The sequence below is a fragment of the Trematomus bernacchii genome, unplaced genomic scaffold (assembly GCF_902827165.1).
Source record: "Trematomus bernacchii unplaced genomic scaffold, fTreBer1.1, whole genome shotgun sequence".
Taxonomy (NCBI): domain Eukaryota; kingdom Metazoa; phylum Chordata; class Actinopteri; order Perciformes; family Nototheniidae; genus Trematomus; species Trematomus bernacchii.
The window spans coordinates 1,521,039-1,538,474 of record NW_022987573.1 but is presented as its reverse complement, the minus strand read 5'-3'; the positions used below and the strand labels follow the sequence as shown (position 1 = coordinate 1,538,474).

General features: G+C 39.4%; 1 protein-coding gene across 4 annotated transcripts; it reads left to right on the top strand.

Annotated features, from left to right (window-relative positions):
• The first annotated feature begins 1,413 nt into the window (after positions 1 to 1,413).
• Positions 1,414 to 17,162, top strand: LOC117479492 (dystroglycan-like). Of its 4 annotated transcripts, none has more exons than XM_034126470.1 (3): positions 1,414 to 1,478; positions 11,584 to 12,150; positions 13,259 to 17,162. In XM_034126470.1, the coding sequence occupies exons 2-3, from the start codon at positions 11,728 to 11,730 to the stop codon at positions 15,566 to 15,568; spliced, it is 2,733 nt and encodes a 910-aa protein (XP_033982361.1). In that variant the 5' UTR covers positions 1,414 to 1,478; positions 11,584 to 11,727; the 3' UTR covers positions 15,569 to 17,162. The 4 variants fall into 4 exon arrangements, with proteins under 4 accessions (XP_033982361.1, XP_033982360.1, XP_033982363.1 ...); XM_034126469.1 differs by lacking the exon at positions 1,414 to 1,478 and adding an exon at positions 5,610 to 5,890; XM_034126472.1 differs by lacking the exon at positions 1,414 to 1,478 and adding an exon at positions 5,916 to 6,016.
• Positions 17,163 to 17,436: the final 274 nt, after the last annotated feature.

Genomic DNA, 17,436 nt, shown 5'->3' with positions numbered 1-17,436 from the left:
AATCTCTAAACCCGCAGAGGAAAAAAAAAAACTCAGGAAGGTGATGCTTATCTAGACCAGTGAGGTATTGGGAGAGGAAACAGAGTCTGGTTACACTGAACAGGCTTGTCACTCTAAGCAGAGATTTGACTGTTCCAAAATCATCCAAAGGGAGTCATGGATATCTAAAGCTTCATGACCATCCATTCAACAATTCTTAAAAAGACAAACATTTGAACCTTATAGTGGTGCTAGAGGACAGGGCATAGCATCAGTAATGTCCGTAGGCTTCGTCCTCTCATGACCTCAAATGAGTGAACCAAGTGTTATGGCAATCCATCAGATATTTCAGTCCTGACCAAAGTGGTAAACCGATGCATGAGCACATTGCCATCGATAAAGCAAAACAAAGTGCATATTTAGATAATATGCTGTATCACTGTCCAATCATTGTAATCCAGGCAGTCACACCATTCAATTATTCCATTGAAGAATAAACTAAGCGTTTCAAAAGTCATAGCTATTAGATGGAATTAGTTGCAAAACTTGTCTAAATAAGAAACTAATGAAAACTGGTGGCTGAATATGTTATCATAGTTTAAATGATAAAAAATTTAAATCGGGTTTCCGAGGAATTAAAATATATGAGGCTGTAACCACATTACAGTACGGAAATACCCGTAACTGATTTGGTGACTGGGATTTCCAGGCAACTGCTAAAGAGTCACAGTGCACATTTAGGAGCTATTGAGTATTCAGTAATCAGGTTTAGAGTTGATTTCTGCTCTTCATTGGGGTCATCCTGTGGCTATGCCATTTGCTAATTTCTGTATTTGCTGACGTCTTCTTGATGTGTTTCATAGTCATTAGACTTGTTTGTCTCTGATAAGAAAACGAATACCTCCGCCACAGAGGCCATTAGGGGCTTTTCCTCACACCAGCATTTAGCATTAGGTGTCCTCAAGAGCTGTGTGTTAACCCTATAATGGAGTGGCCTGATCTGCCATTGGATGAATGTACTGAAACTGCTTAAATCCAATCCCATGTAATTGCCTTTGGGGTCTCTGATGGTGGATTAATTATGCAGTGTAATTTGCAAATTATCGGCTAACTAGCAACACTTGGATAGGATTAATTTACACGACATGTAAATATAACAAGATGAAACTGAAAGTGCCAATTTGCTTTATACATATTAGACATAATGATGTCATGATTTGTTCTTGTCTTACAGTAAATAGGATGTTTTCACAGCTCAGGGCTTGTGTACAATCAATGTTCATATAAACAGCACTACTGATGATGGTACCTCTTGGAAACCCTTAGTTGTGCTGAGCAGTGAGAGCAGATAACTGGGGGCAGGCACAGACTAGTACTCTAGTCTAAAGTCGCTGTGCTGAAAGAAAATCCTCCTTCTTCCTGTTCTATTATCTGCTCAACATCACAAATGACGGAGTAAGCAGACACCCACTGCAGACCAAAAACAACACTTTAAACAGGTAAATAACAAGTTCCTCGAACATTCTTGTAAGCATTTCAATTCTGATTGTTACAAATGGGACTGCAAATTACTGTTGCCCCTTGAGAACCAAAATAGTATTACAAGGCATATGTTCTGAACTGAACATATAAAAAGCAGAACGGGGCTTTACGTTTGTTATTGAGTGAAACCGAGAAGGGTTGTCTAAAGTAATCTACCATTGTGAGAAATGGGAGATTGGCTCCATTGAGGGTCTCACTACTCAACCAACCCCCCTCTGCAGTCCAACAGTTCGCTCAGAATAACCCTCCTAATAAGTCACTTGGAAGAAAATGTGGAGAGTCAGCTGATTCGTAATCCGCTCTCTTTCTCGCTCTGTGCTCACACATCAAGAATCAGATTGATATGTGCAATCACATGAAAGCCCTTCTGCGGTGGGGCCATCATGGTCTAGTAGGCCTGCAGGTGTTTTTGTGTACGTGTGTTTTGACAAAATGAGAGCTAGCTGACGCATTTGCAATGGAAATCCCTCATCCGTAATATGCCTCAAGTGTAAATAAAAAGACAAGAGAACATCAACTAGAAAACACATGTATTCTTCTCCGCTGACATTTAAAACATTTGCATATTAAGTCGGTGCTGATGGTGTATTTATTAGATTTAGAGACGATTAATAGCTATAAAACAATCATTACAAGAAAGTGAATGTAACTCTGAATGTGAAAGCCATAATGTGATTAAAGAAGGAATGTGAACATAAATTATAAACATGTAATTTAGAATCAATTGTATTACTTGTGCACATTCAATTAAAAAAGAAAATTAATTATGATAGGCAATTTCAAATATGTTCTTTGTAGTCTCCATGAAGATACAACATGCATGCTCTTTGTTCACTGTTGCCTTGCAGGGGTGAACAAAGAGTCAGGGGGATTCGGATGATTGACAGGTCTGTGAACTACTACGGACAGGCTCCGCTACTTTATTTTAAAATATCCTAATCACTTGCCAATGGTTTTACTAGTATTTGAAGGCTCTCTTTTGTTTCCATGAACATCAAGTCAATTCCTGCTCCAAGATATTTACACAGTTTATAGATCATGATAATGTATGATGATGGAAACACATAGATGGCATCACATATTTCACACAAATATGTTCAGTGCAGTAAAAGCCATCTTGTTGGCAAAGGGAATGATAAGAATGGCCATTTGGCAGCATAATGACATCTGTGATTGTGGTTTCATTTTTTTGTAATACTGTGCTGCTTTCTTTTTTTCAACACTGGCTGTCAGTCTGGGAGACTGTTATTTTTTCTTTAAACTTTTCCTTCCTCTTTCAAGTATTTTTCCCAATAGAGCTCATGCCCTATTTAAACCATAATAACGCAGGGTAATACAGTACAGCAGTCATTTATGTAAGCTCATAGAGAGCTTAACAAAGAAATGTCATCTCCTTTGTATGAGTCTTTTCCACCTTGAAAGGGGAACGTAGGAAGTCGTCAAGGTGAAGAAAAGTAATCTCAAGGAATATTTTGCAGTGCAGAATGCTGGAGAGCAGGACGGGGATTGAGCAGCTGCTCCCCAGATTCACAAAGCGAATCAAACTGTAGTGTACAGTATGCGTATACCATATTTATATAATATACTAAAAGCTTTCCAATGCATGTCATATCATTTCCAATTTAGGTAACAGCAGTGGTTAAAGGTTACTTAGTACATTTAGTTAAGTATGGTTTGAGTTATTTTTTACTTTTCTGAGTATTTCAAAGTTTTGCTACTTTTACTAGTCCACTACATCTCATTAGAAATACTAAACCTTTTTACTACATGCAATGTTTTGTTGAGTTAGTAGTTACCTTACAGATTGAAGATTTTATAAACAAAATCAATTATTTATAAAATATGATTAAATGTAAAAGAATAATAGGAAATAAATATGTCAAGTATATAGCTCTATGAGAAAAACCATCTTGCCATAGAAGAACACTTTAAGTATATTTGCTGATTTTACTTTTTACTTTTACTTTTACTTAAATGTAAAAGTATATCCCTTGTAACAAAGACTTTTAAGAGAAAGTGGTATTGTTACTTTTACTTAAGTAGAGTACTTCTTACATCAATTGGTAACAGACAGTATTAATTGGGGAGAAGTTAATATATTAGGAGACTCAAGGTTCACTTAATATACTTTAACTATAATAATTGACCCTGAAAACACTTCATCCTTGAAGGTTCGAACTCTTGAACCTTTAAACAACCACATGCCTGAATCTTGTGACTAATATCACAGTTGCCTTAACTCAGCTGCCTGAATGCACTAATGCAAATACACATTATTTCAAACAGTGTGCAACATGGTTGTATGATAAGCCTTCTCAACTAGAAGCACGTTATCAATTAAATGATACAATGTTCCTCCTTCAGCTAATGTTTGTTTCCTCTGAAGTTGGATTTTCCCCTAAGACATTATACGTTTTGATACCAAAGTCAATATAAGATTTTGTATTGATAAAGCAACTAAAATAAAAAAGGTTTTGAAGGTAAGATACAGACATCATGTTGACCTACAGTACAAACACTGAAAATAAGTCACTTATCATGTCAGCACGTCTGTGACTTTGACTTAAGATGGGAGGCAGTTAACTTGTAATTCACAACATATTTATTTTGGCAATCTATGTAAGAATAATATGGAAGGCTCTATAAAGCTCAAATTGAGTTTGGGGAGATTTCTTGAGAGGTGTATTTACATTTCTTTATACAGAGCATTAAAGTAGGTGCATGTTTCTTTGTGTTCAATTTTTAATCCTCATCATAAAACAATTGGCTCTTTTTTCATGAAAATGTAGATAGATTCAGGCTGATTGATTCTTGTCTTCACTGTCTAAGTTGTTATGTCTTTATTACAGGGAAGGCTATTAGGTTAGATTTTACAATAACTTTAGGCCATTTATATCTTTCAAACTTGCTATTGTGTGTCTTGTGCTTTGTTAAATTCCCTTTGTTGCGTGCTATCTCAACCTCATTTTATTCTGTACTGACTTCTTCTTGTAAGATCAAAGTAAGCATATTCTCTGTAAAGTCCTTTCAGATATACTTATGATCAAGGGCTGAATAGAAAAACGTGACTTTTAAAATCAGATACAATGGATTTCATAATACGTTCTTTGAGAAAGACAGACGCTTGAGAAACATTTACCAGCAGTAAATTGTCAAATGTGATAAACGTGATGACATATCTAAGTGAGCAAATGTTTTGTACAAGCAAAATTATCTAAATTAACTTTCATGTATGCTTACTGTATTTAGAAAATACACACATTAGTTGTGTGTGTCTATTGCAGGAAAGCTACGAAGGTCCTGGCAATATCTGTTGGCTGATGGTTGCTATTCAAAGTTACAAGAGAAGGATGCAAAAAATAAAACTATTCTATTGTCTTAACTGTTTGTTTTGTCATCTAAATATGAGTAAAATCACAAACAAAGACACCTATGGTTGCTTTTGCATGGACAACATGTTAATACATATTTGTAATACATACTACATTTTACCCCACTACAACTCAGAGGTTAGTTGAATACTTTTACCCCACAACATTCATTTGATGCCTTTAGTTACTTTGCAGATTTGGATTAATAATATGAAATGTAATCGACAGTTAAATAATATTTTAGTTACACTGGGAGTAAAACACACAAGTTACCAAAGTAATTAAAACTATATGCACTTTTGCCAGCTTTGATAAACACATGTATGCACCAATAGTTATAATCAATACATATAAATATATTATTCTGAAATGGGCCATTCTTGATGAATATTCAAACTTTTTTACTTGAAGTATAGCCTACATTTTGATGCTCAAACTTTTGTACTTTTCCTTGAGTTACAATGCTTAATGCAGGACTTTTACTTGTAGTAGAGTATTCCTTCCTAGTTTTACTGAAGTACAAGGTCTGAATACTTTGTCCTGCTTTGTGTACACAATTGTGAGGTGATGCACCGACACAGTACATGCAAACAATAAATCCTTTCAGTGATATTTTATCTTTTTCACCTGCATGACTCTTAACGAAAGAGGGGCGGAGTCATTCTGGCTCACACACACAGTCACGCACGCACGCACGCACACACACGATTGGCCCCTCAACCTGTAGACCTGTCTGCGAAGAGGACAGAGGCAGTCAGGGAGGGGTTGCTGCTACCGACATAATTACAATACAGAGCAGTGAACTATCTGTAGACTAACTTCACCAGCGCGGCATCTGTTCCCCTTCTACTGTGCACAGATACTCTACCCTCTAAATGCTAGATATGCGTCTGTGGCGTTGAGGGGAAAGCGCATGTTTAATGGCATTTTGGAAGTCTCCGCGGCACAGAAGAGGAGACATTACGGCGCGGGTTAGCTAACGTTAGCTCGCTAACAAGGTCAGTTTGAATTGTCTTCTGTCGCCGTTTTCACTATAGCATCGTTGAAAAAGCAACCCTTGTCATCCGGTCTTAACTTGGCTCATGAACAAAATTAGATCGGATGCCCGTCCGCAGACTGGACAGGTAACCAGCTATTTTTGTCATCGGCATTACTCTCTTGACGATAGCTTGTTAGTTAGCCTCCACTCAGTGGCTATCATTGCTCAATCCGTTTGCTCTTATTCGACTTTGGTGTTCGACGTTTGAAAATGAATGCCTTATGGAGGGTATTGTGAAGAAGCGAGCTTTGTCAGTAACATCAGAAACAACGCAGTCTGACTGAGCTAACGTTAGGGGAAATATTTGTAGAGAGCTAGGCACTTGTGTAGTGGCGGATGCCCCAGTAGAGCAGCAGCAGCTTGCTAGAATAAAACAGGTGCATCCCTGCGCTAGCGATGGGCAGATGCAGGAAAGCACTAAATGCCACTAGTTAGTGAATTTGCGGCTTTCAATTTTAAGGCAGTTTTAGGGATGTATTATCCAATAAAGACTGCGTTTACTTATTGTGGGTTGTTAAATGATTTATCAAGGTTGAATGTCGTAGGCGGCGTTATCATTTACAAAGGCCTCTTCTACATAGTCCAATAGAAACGGGGGCAACTGAAACGGGCCCGGTAGCTAACGTCTGAGTTAGTTAGCTAGCGGTAACACGGTAACTGGCTGCGGGGACAAACATATCAATCCCTAAAACTATTGATTTAAATAGCATTTACGGTGTTTTGTTTAATCACACGATAAAAAGGGTATTTTTGTGTTATCAACCACATGGTCTCTATCGCTGCTGGTGTTACATTGGGAAGGGCTGGTTTAGCCTAACTTAGTATTAGTTAGCTTGGATTTCCCAACGTGTTTTAACGTTAGATTTAACGAGTTTGTGTGTCTTATAATGTCACAATCATTAGGTGTAATGTGTCTCATAATGTCACATCATTAGGTGTAATGTTAATCAGTTTACACGAATTAAGAACATCTTTATGACGGATAATGTTCAGATACAAGTTGTTGGGAAGCTTAAAAGAGCAGAGATTTGGTGTTGTTTTACAGTTAAACCTTTACTTTGGTTTCATGCTTCAGAATCCCATTCATTCGCATAAAAACACATAGGAGATGTATTGACTTTAAACAGTGGGTTTTGACAGCATACAGTAGTGTTCTTGTAGCGTTAAACGAGTTGCTCTCGGGTCATCATGCCAGGTTAGACTTTCACTCAGCCAAGGCCGACTTCGTGTTTTCTCTCCACATATTTCATTAGTTGGTTGAACAGTGTAGAGGGCAACACAAGGGAAACATCCAATTGCAAAGCAAGCTTGTCTTGTGGATATGTTTGTTATTCAGCTCATGCACTATCTGGAGGCTGCTGGATGTGGTACGTCAATTCAATTGGCCCTGAGTGCCACTGTGCATCTGAGCCCTAATTATTTTTGACGATTTTCAAGTTTTAACTACTGCTGAACTGCAGAAAGCAAGATACTGTGGTTGTAAACGGTTTTGTCCCCCCAGAAGTGCAGGGCGTCTTTGTGAAATGGCCAGAAATTACCCACACTTGAGCCTGTGTCCTTGTACTGTTTACCCTACATATAAAGGCTCCTCACAGTGAGGTTTTAATAGATATTGTATTGAAAATCAAGTTATATTATACTCGACTCCAAAATCATTTTTGCAAGAGACCCTTTGTTTGGATTACTTGGGCTTTTGAAACTAGGTCTCTTAAATGTATCAGAATTGCCACATAGCTTAACTCCAGTGCTCTTAGAAGTTGTTATGATGATGACAACAAGGAACAATTCTGTATCTCCTCCATTAGCGGTGTGCAATTTGATTAAGTCGGGTTGTCTTCAACAAATATTATTTTTGTGCTCTCTTAGAATGATTGTGATGAAGTACATGATATACATTTATATTTGTATGTCTCAAATAATGCGTTTAAGGTCAATCCTATAAACAACAGGCAATATGGCTTCATCTTATTATGCATCCTTTAAATCTTGGCCTTTTCTTTAAATGACACATCCTCATTACATGTTCCATTATGCACATGTTTCATTATAGTATTGTTTTGTTGTTAATTTGATCGGCGTGTTGGAACACTTTAAATCGACTTATTAAAACGTTTCATATTTCTTAATGAGATGTTGTTTAAATTGGATTCTGAATTACTAGCACACTGTGAAATGAGAATGTGATATAATCTAGGACACATTGTGGAGAGCTTACTTTGATGCTCAGATGTGGGTTTTGTTCCACCCCATATGTATGTAGCAACTGCCTGAGGTTAGGTGTGCTCATTCTGAATTAAATTAAGCCTATGTGTCAAACCTATTTTCATGTTAATGTTTTTGTTTCACATATAAACACACATTGATAGATGAATCAAGCAATACGTTTTGCTTTTACACTCAGCTGGCATATTGTAGTCCATTGAAGATGTACTGCACACTTAAACAATAACTTGACACTTAATGCACAAATACTGATGTTAATATACACAAACAAATCATAAAAATGGTCTAATTATAACTATAATTCACCCCTAAACCTTGAAAAGCCAATGCTGACATAGAGTCCGCCAGTTTGGACTTATCTATGTCATGAAATTATTCATATTAAAAAATAAAGTGGATGCCACTTTTTGTAATGGATAATGTTAGTCTAGGACCTGGGGGTGAAATTAGACTTAAAAGAGACATTTTTTTTGTTCTTTATTTTTTGAAGTAAGAGAGACTCCTTGATCTTTTTGTCTAGGATCTTCGGAGTCACATGAGGGTTGAGCCGGGGGAATGGGTGATGGGGTAAAAAACCAACTGAACTGGCTCAGTAGATAAATATTCCAGACTAGGTGCATGTCTCAACCTGTTTAATGGTTTAGGTGAAACATGGCTCTGTACTCTATTTACAAGAAGTTGACAATGTCGCATTGGCACAACTGGTTATCAGTTTATTACTGCTTTTTAAAAAAAAAAAAAAAAACATTTTACAGTGACTCTTCCTGTTGATATAATCTGTGTATTTAAAGTTATTTATTTGATAAGTCCATTCATCATTTAAAACCACATAGAGCATAGTGTAGGATACTTCAGCCTTGTGAATGTGAATTGATTGTATGTTCTAGTTTTCCCAGCTGGCAGTCTAGTCATAACAGTTCCCTCCTGTGCCAGAAACCCCACAATATATACCTGCGGTAGATATCGATTGTTGCCATTTACAATGAAAGCTGCACACAAATATTACACAAAATGGTCTGCATTGTTTAATCTCTCAAGTGTTGGCCTTCGTTTATCACGATTGATATTCCCACAAACAGCTAACTGACTGAAGCTGCCTTTAGTATGTAGGTTTTTGTCCTGTGATGAGTCATACATTTTCGGATTTTCATCAAAAGCAGTGGGTTGGCATGTCTCAATAGCACTGGCTCAGTTCTACACCACTATGGAGGTACAGGCTTCTTACTATTGTATGATCGGATCAGAAAGTGGGCAGTTATTCTAAAAGGGAGCAAAGGAGAGCCAACATTGCAGAAAGTAGCTTTTGGTGGTATGATCGGACTGGTAAATAGAAGGCTGAATTTAGCAGATAAGGAAGATTATTTAAACGTATGCTTGTCCTTAGTCTGAATAAGGGCCCCTCAATGTCTGAGGCCAACGCCTTAACAAAAGAAAAGGGAGAAGAATTACATTTTGTTCATTCTTATCCTTTGCAACATATGATATAAAATGAGAGGTCTGCACAGACTCTGCATGAATTCCCACCATTACTGCCAATTCCCACAGAGATTCCGATCACTCCCACCTGCAACAATGTTCTCTATTGAAATTCTTTCTTCCTCCTCAACAGGGGAAATACAGTCAGTCAACTGTTTTGATAAGTCTCCTTTTAGAGGACATGAATTGCAAACAAGCCTAATTAAATGGTTTTTAAAGCTTAAAAGAACTGCTTCAGATGCTGGGAACTAAAGATGAATGAAACTGTTATAGATTGCCCTTGTTTTTAGGTACTTGATGTAAATTCCCGCAGGAAGGAATACAAACCAGATGTTTAAATGTCAGACAGCACTAATAGTGTTATTTGAATGTTATTCCTTTAAAGAAATGTATATGACCGATTGTTGGGGTAGAGAGGTGAGCGAGAGAGACAAAGCTGGGATGAGTGCACTTGCAAACTGATCTTCAGAGTTTTTGCTACAGCATTTAGAGGTGTACAGTTCTGCTGGAAGAATAATGACTATCTAATGTGTTCATTAACTCCATATCTTATCCTAAAACAATGAGTTTGAGTTTCAGTGTCTTCCGGTCTTAGGGTAGATGCATGTACATTTTTTGACTGAAACATTTGTGTTGGTTTCCATGAGATCCTATCCCATTGCAGTGCAGCCTTTTTTACTTGCTGTGTCTTGAATTAATCATCCAAATATTGTGGGGTGAGTTCAAACCGCATTAAACTCACTTTGAAACATTGGGTTTTGTATAAATTCACTGATTTCATGATTGTTGATCGAAAGTTTAGCCCCTGATTGACATGTATTTTAGTCAGATCCTCTGTAAGAAGGCGCCTGGGTTTGGGGCCATTTGAAGGGGCAATAATTTGTATAATTTGACGTCAAAGCCTTCTGCCAGTCAGGCATTAGGATTCCAGGCGATTGGATGACCCTCCTCTGCCTGTTTCTGAGTGCTACAGGATTGAGGTTGGCTGGGTCAGCACAATGGAGACTCTAATTCCAACCCCGAGGGCACCTAATTAAAACGTACAACCAAGACAAACAACCTTTGACACGCATGCATCTTGTGAGAATTGCTATTACTGAAAATGCCATGACAGAGAAGTGAAGATCAGTAGGGGATCAATATGTCCATTTTCTAATACTGTTTATTACTTTGAAACTTCATGTGTAGAATCTATTTTGAATGCTGTTGGCACACATTACTAATTGCATGCCTTAATTTGGGACCAGTGTTTTCAGCCACTATCTTTGTTATGATTTATTAAATATATATATCTCCTCTACTATAAATGTTAGAGGGAAGACAAATTCTCTGTCCAAAGCCACTCCTTTCCCTGATCTAAAATGTACTTCATAGACATAGAAGTTCATTTGAGACTGTCTCCCTCCTTCCTTTTCTCCGTCTCTATCAAATGACACACTAGTTTGCTGTATATGTCAAAAGATAGTTGGTAAACAAATGAAATGCTTTAAGTCAATTGTCAATAATGACAAGCTTTTATAGACTGTATAAGTACATTTCCTGCTTCAGAGACAATGTAGTGCCTTTATATTGGTAGGGGGAACACAATCTGCACAAGCCTTGTAAATATAGTGCACTAGATAGTAAACAGTGATTTAGGACGCAGCAAAAGTATGTTGCCGTATCAGGTCTTTTAAAGGAATAGAACAATGTTGCCGCACCATCATACTCAAGTTTACTACCATATTCTGTGATGGCGTAATACCATTTTCAAACAATAGAATTATAAATGCATACTATGAAGTATAAACGTGCAATATAAAACTTCGTAACAATTGGGGTTGCAGGATGTGCTGCGATCATGGAGCAGAAACACTACTGTGGAAGCGTTTATACTAATTCTATGTTTGCACTGTGCTTTTTTGCATTTGTCACACTCATGTTTTTTTTCTTCTCTTCTGTTTTCTCACGTAGCTGGCTGACATGGCTGTCTAACAGGCTGCCAAGGATTTCTTCATGGATCACAGAGGACAACAAAGAGAGACCACTGCATCTGTGAGCATAGCCAATAACTAGGGAACTTGACCTACAAGCATATCATCGGACGGACGTCAGTGCATGTGGCCTCCTAAGTTGTTCATAGACATCTGTTGGGCAGCCCAAAGGCCTATTGCTATGCACTATAAACGGAAAAACATGAGCTGTGGGGATGCTGGTAGGAGCAGTTTTCTTTGGTGCAGGACTATCCCTCTGGTAGTGGTGCTTCTCGTCACTATGGCCCACGGCGCTGCGCCAGAACAGCAAGAGACATTTGTGGAGATGATATCTGTGGAACTGGAGGCTTCTATGCAGTCCTCTGTGCTCTCTGAGCTCCAGGCTGCAGCATCTTCAGTTGGTGAGGGGCCGCCCACAGCTATCCCAGATTCCTCTGCAAAGAATGGGGGAGTGCACACTGGCATCCCTGACTCCTCGGCAATCGTGGGCCAGGTGTTCCAGTTGAAGGTTCCCACGGGACCCGCAAATGCAACGTGTAATGTCAAGGTAAGTAAACAGAAGATGAGACATAATAGGAAAAGAACATTGTTGAAAAAACACTGATTTGACATGGGAAGTATTGTCATTGAATCTTTCTTTGGTAAAATAAGTGTTTGGTACTTACAAGTATGGAATATAAATGTGTTAATGTTCATTTTTAATGAGATGGGAATTAATCAGTCAAAGTATTTATGTTAAATGAAGAGACTCCTAATAAAGAGGGCAGTATGGGTCACCTTTAATCTGATGGACTGAAGGTCTTTTTTCCTGTTAATTGGAAGGGGCCTTTTTACTGGTTCAAACTGAAGCAGGCTACAGTAAGTGTCATTTTTGAAAGGTATAATAAAAAAATGGAAAATATATACCGCAGAGTATGTAACGTCACTATCTTCTGTTTCTTTTTATACCGCTTAAGGGGAATACAGTTTTTTTTCTTTGACTCGAGATAATATATAGTATTTATCTCTTCAGTGTTGATCACTGTATCACTGATGATTGAAGCTGGCTTTGCTGCAATTTGTTCCAGTCTTGACTTATGAATGAGATGAGATTATTATTGGCCCAAGTGGTGATGCAGAATGATATCCTGTCATGCAGTAATAACTCAAAATGAAGAGTGATGACTCACATAGTTATTATGAATAGACGCTCACCCTGCTTCCTGTTCATATTGGTGAGATTTGATAAACTGAATGTAATATGGCGGGGTTTAGGGAGATGGTGAAAACATTTCTGCTTTCATTCTTGATATTTGAAAGTTCTTCATTCATCTATTAGGTCGGTTTAGTTCTAGTTCCTGTTTGACTGGCAGCCTTAAAATTCAGGCTCACAGGCTTATAATTATGTTAAACAATTCACTCTTAAGTCATTACCAAACATTTAAGAGACCATTTCTAAGCTACAGTATATACTTCCACTTCTTTGATTCATATTGTAATACAATTCCTACTCAAACAAAGTCATTTTACAACATCACTTTTGTCATGTTAACTGGCCAGTCATAACTAATAACTGTAATTTGTCACATTACAAATGAGGTACAATTTGATATTTGCTGACTTAAGTTACATCTGTAATTCAAAACATTAACAATGTTTATTTTTTCTTCCTGTAGCTCACTGAAATGGGGAAGGAGACTTTGCCCTCCTGGCTGTTTTGGGACATAGAAAGCTGCATTCTGAGAGGTTTGGCCCTAGAGCAGGATAAAGGTGTGAATCATATCTTGGTGTCAGGAGAGGAGATAATTGGCAAGACTGGCAGCCAAGTGTTCCCCAGTACGGTCTTCTCTATTGAAGTGTACCCTGAAGAACGGGCAGACACTGAGCCAGCCCTGCTCACTCTGCAGTCTGATATCAGTGGCATCCAGCCTTTCACCTGTGGCTCAGAGGAGCTTGTCACTGTCCTCACTGTCATCTTGGATGCTGACCTGACAAAGATGGTTGCTGAACAGAGGGTCAACCTACTGGGCGTTATGAGGAAATTCTCTCATGTGGCCCTGGAGCACATGAGGGTGGTCCCTGTTGTCAACAACCGCCTATTTGACATGTCTGCTTTCATGGCTGGACCGGGGAATGCCAAGAAGGTGGTGGAAAATGGGGCCCTTCTGTCATGGAAGCTTGGATGTGGCCTGGACCAGGGCAGTATCCCTGACATAAGCAGCGTCCAATCCTCAGCTAAGAATGGGACCATGTCAGGCAGGCTGGGATACCCTGTGGTCGGCTGGCACATCGTCAACAAAAAGCCCCATGGCGTGAAACGGGTCAGACGGCAGTTGTACAATACTCCCACTCCATTGCCCTCCCTGCTTCCTCCGACTACTCACCCAGAGCCCCCTGTACGTGTTGTTCCCACCCCTACTTCGCCCTCTATTGCCCCAGCAACAGAGGTCTCTGCTCCCCCTGTCCGAGGCCCTTTGCCTCTTCCAGTGAAGCCCACTATGAGGGTTAGAGATCAGATAGCCCACACACCTGTGTTTGGACCTCCCCAACCCACAAGAGTACTCGGAACGACAAGCAGCATGCCCATTCAGCCCACCATGACCCGGCCTACAATTGTAGAGGCCACTGCTTTGCCAACACCACCAAGCACCACCAAAAGACCCAAACCTACTTCTACGAGGAAACCTAAGAAACCCAAAACATCCACCCCAGCACCCAGGGAACCCAAGTCTACCACACCTAAACCGCCCAAACGCACCACTCCTCTCTCTTTGGCTCCAGACATAAATCAAAACCCAGAAATCCGCAACGCCGTTGATCAGGTGAATGTATGGGTTGGCACATACTTTGAGGTTAAAATTCCTCCTGATACATTCTTTGACAAGGAGGATGGTACTACTGATAAGCTGCGTTTGACTTTGAAGAAGACCCCCAAAGAAGCAGTGAGTGAAACATCCTGGATACAATTCAACAGCACAATCCAGCTTTTGTACGGCCTCCCAGAGGAGCAGCATGAGGGGAAACATGAGTACTTCATGTTGGCCACTGATAAAGGCGGGAAGAGCATCATGGATGCATTTGAGGTTCAAGTCAACCGTTGGTCTACTAATGACAAACCATCAGTTGTGTTTGCTGCCCGCTTCCATGGCGACCCCAAAACATTAAGCAATGATGTCCATAAGAAGATTCTTTTGATCAAAAAATTGGCGTATGCCCTCGGTGATCGCAACAGCAGCACAGTAACCCTGCGAAGCATCACTAAAGGCTCCATCGTGGTGGAATGGACCAACAACAGTCTCCAGCAGAGTCCTTGTCCAAAGGACCAGATCTCAGTACTCAGCAGCAGGATCTCTGATCCCCAAGGGACACCTAAACTGGCCTTCATCAAAGCTATGGAGCCTGAATTCAAGCCCATTAACATCTCCATTCGTGGCACCAATAAATGTCAGAGCTACACGTTTATCCCTCCAGGAGAGGTGCCAATGCCTGTTCTTCCTACAGCCACTCCTTCACCTGGGACAGGTCGCAGGAGCAGTGACGATGTCTACCTCCACACAGTCATTCCCGCTGTAGTGGTAGCTGCCCTGCTGCTCATAGCCGGGATCATCGCTATGGTCTGCTACCGCAAGAAGCGCAAAGGGAAGATGACCATAGAGGAGCAGGCCACTTTCATCAAGAAAGGAGTACCCATAATATTTGCAGATGAGTTGGATGATTCCAAGTCACCCCCGTCCTCCAGCATCCCGCTTATCCTTCAGGAGGAAAAGCCCCCACTCCCCCCTCCAGAGTACCCTAACATGTCTGGCCCCCACAGTACCCTGCTTAACCAGGATCTACTGGAGGAGTATTCTATGTATCAAGATGATGACCCGAATGCACCTCCTTACATGCCCCCACCACCGTTTACTGTCCCCATAGAGGGCAAAGGCTCTCGTCCCAAGAACATGACCTCATACAGGTCCCCCCCTCCCTACGTGCCTCCCTAACGCACACTACAGCTTTCAGTTTGGAAAGCAGGTGCAACGTAGGGATGCTTGTTGAAAACTTCTACAGGAGTAAATTTACACGTGTTTGATGCTTTGACTTTGTAGAGGAGCAGTCAACCATACTCATATATTTGACCATCATGGATAAGACACTATATCGTACAATTCTACTACTGGCACAGGGCGAAAGGATGGGGAAGAGTTTGTTAGTCCAGCCCTCTTTTTTTTCATTGTCCTTCAGATCTGCTTTTGACCTCTTGCAAATTCTTTTTTGTCTGTTTTTGCCAAGAAGAGTCAATTTTATCTTCAATGATGTACTATTTCTATTGTATAGAAAATAATAAAGAAGCAGGAAAGACTGAAGCCCACAGGGACTTTTTGAGCAGATGTCACCATGACAACAGACTTGAGGCTCTCCCTCACAATGTTAATCTTTATGAGTTTCTATATCACTCTTATCTGTCCTTCGGCTAGGTTTACTAAGATTTTGCACCTGTTATTTCTAGAGGGGAATGAAATACAAAAAGCCAAACTGAAAGCATGAAACAGTTACACAAATATCTGTTTGTTTCCTAGACTTTGATCTCTCCCTATTCTCTCCTATGCTTTGCTCCCTCTTGACAATAACATGCAATCCTTGCACTTATGCAAATTCTTGTTAAACCTTGCACTATGTGTCTTGTGCATAATTGAACGCAGTGAGTGGTAGTCCAATAAGGAGAAAATATTTTCTTTTTGTATCCTTGAATTACCACGTGACTGAGATTCCTCTGGTACTTGATCACTAAAGACATTACACTGATCACGCCTGTTGTAGATGTAGCCTAATTAAGTTACAAAACAAATAATTACTTTTTTTTTTTTTCTTTGTTAATGTGTGTGCCACTGAAACCTGCCTCTGAGATGACTGGTTTTGCTGTTGCCAAGGTGATGTCTGTGGTCGCAAGGCAAACCATGTGTGGTTGCTGCAACAATAATGAAGGGGCCAATGGAATGCTGTGTTTCTCAGCAGGGTGAGAATTAGCAACATAGTCAATGAGGTAGATCCACTGTCTTATATTGAGTTGGTTTTGCCGCTATGAGGGGTGGGTGGGCTTAGAGTACTGTATTATCACTGCTCTGCCTCTAGGTGTTGCACTGTTATGTTAAGTGCACTGCCTGTAGTCAGTTCAATGAGGCATGGGGACGGGGGGATGTACATAATTGTGTGCCTGTGAAATTAAACAACTCCATAATGTTAGTGTTTTATCAGTAAACCTAGTCGGGAAAGGGAGGGCCAGAGTGGGAAATAATTTTATTTTTTACTTGTATGTCTAGATTTATGATCACAATCATGGAAAAAAATGACTTTATAGTTTGTGACGGTACAAAAGAACGTTTACCTGCCCATCACAAAAAAAATAATGCATTATCTCAATATGATGGGGAACAAAGAAACCACTACAATATGTGAATTATGTACATTTCATATCTGATATCACCATAAGAAAAAATGGTTAAAAATCTAATGTTTTTACTGAGTTTTTGATACAGTCTTAAACTTGTTTTATGAAAATATATTAATAAAATGTAATACTATTTGTAAAGCCTCAAAGATGGTGTAGTCCCTTTTTTGTTTGAGAAAATGGAACTGCATATTCAATATATGTCGATGTACATTCGAGGGCTGATGAACACAATTCACCAGATAAATGAGAAATAGAGTCAAAGTGATGTGTTGATGAATATGATCAAAAGTATTAATGGGCTTTTGTACAATTGGGAAATGCAAGTGCAAACATTGTGATATGTAAAGCTAGTGTGTAAAAAGGTAGGTTTGAAATACCTTATAAGCCACTTTGCTTTTCAAATATATTGAACCCGAGCTA

Coding starts and splice junctions, on each gene's coding strand:
- LOC117479492 (XM_034126470.1), top strand. CDS start 11,728: ATGTGGCCTCCTAAGTTGTTCATAGACATCTGTTGGGCAGCCCAAAGG. Junction 12,151..13,258: donor ATGCAACGTGTAATGTCAAG/GTAAGTAAACAG, acceptor TTCTTCCTGTAG/CTCACTGAAATGGGGAAGGA.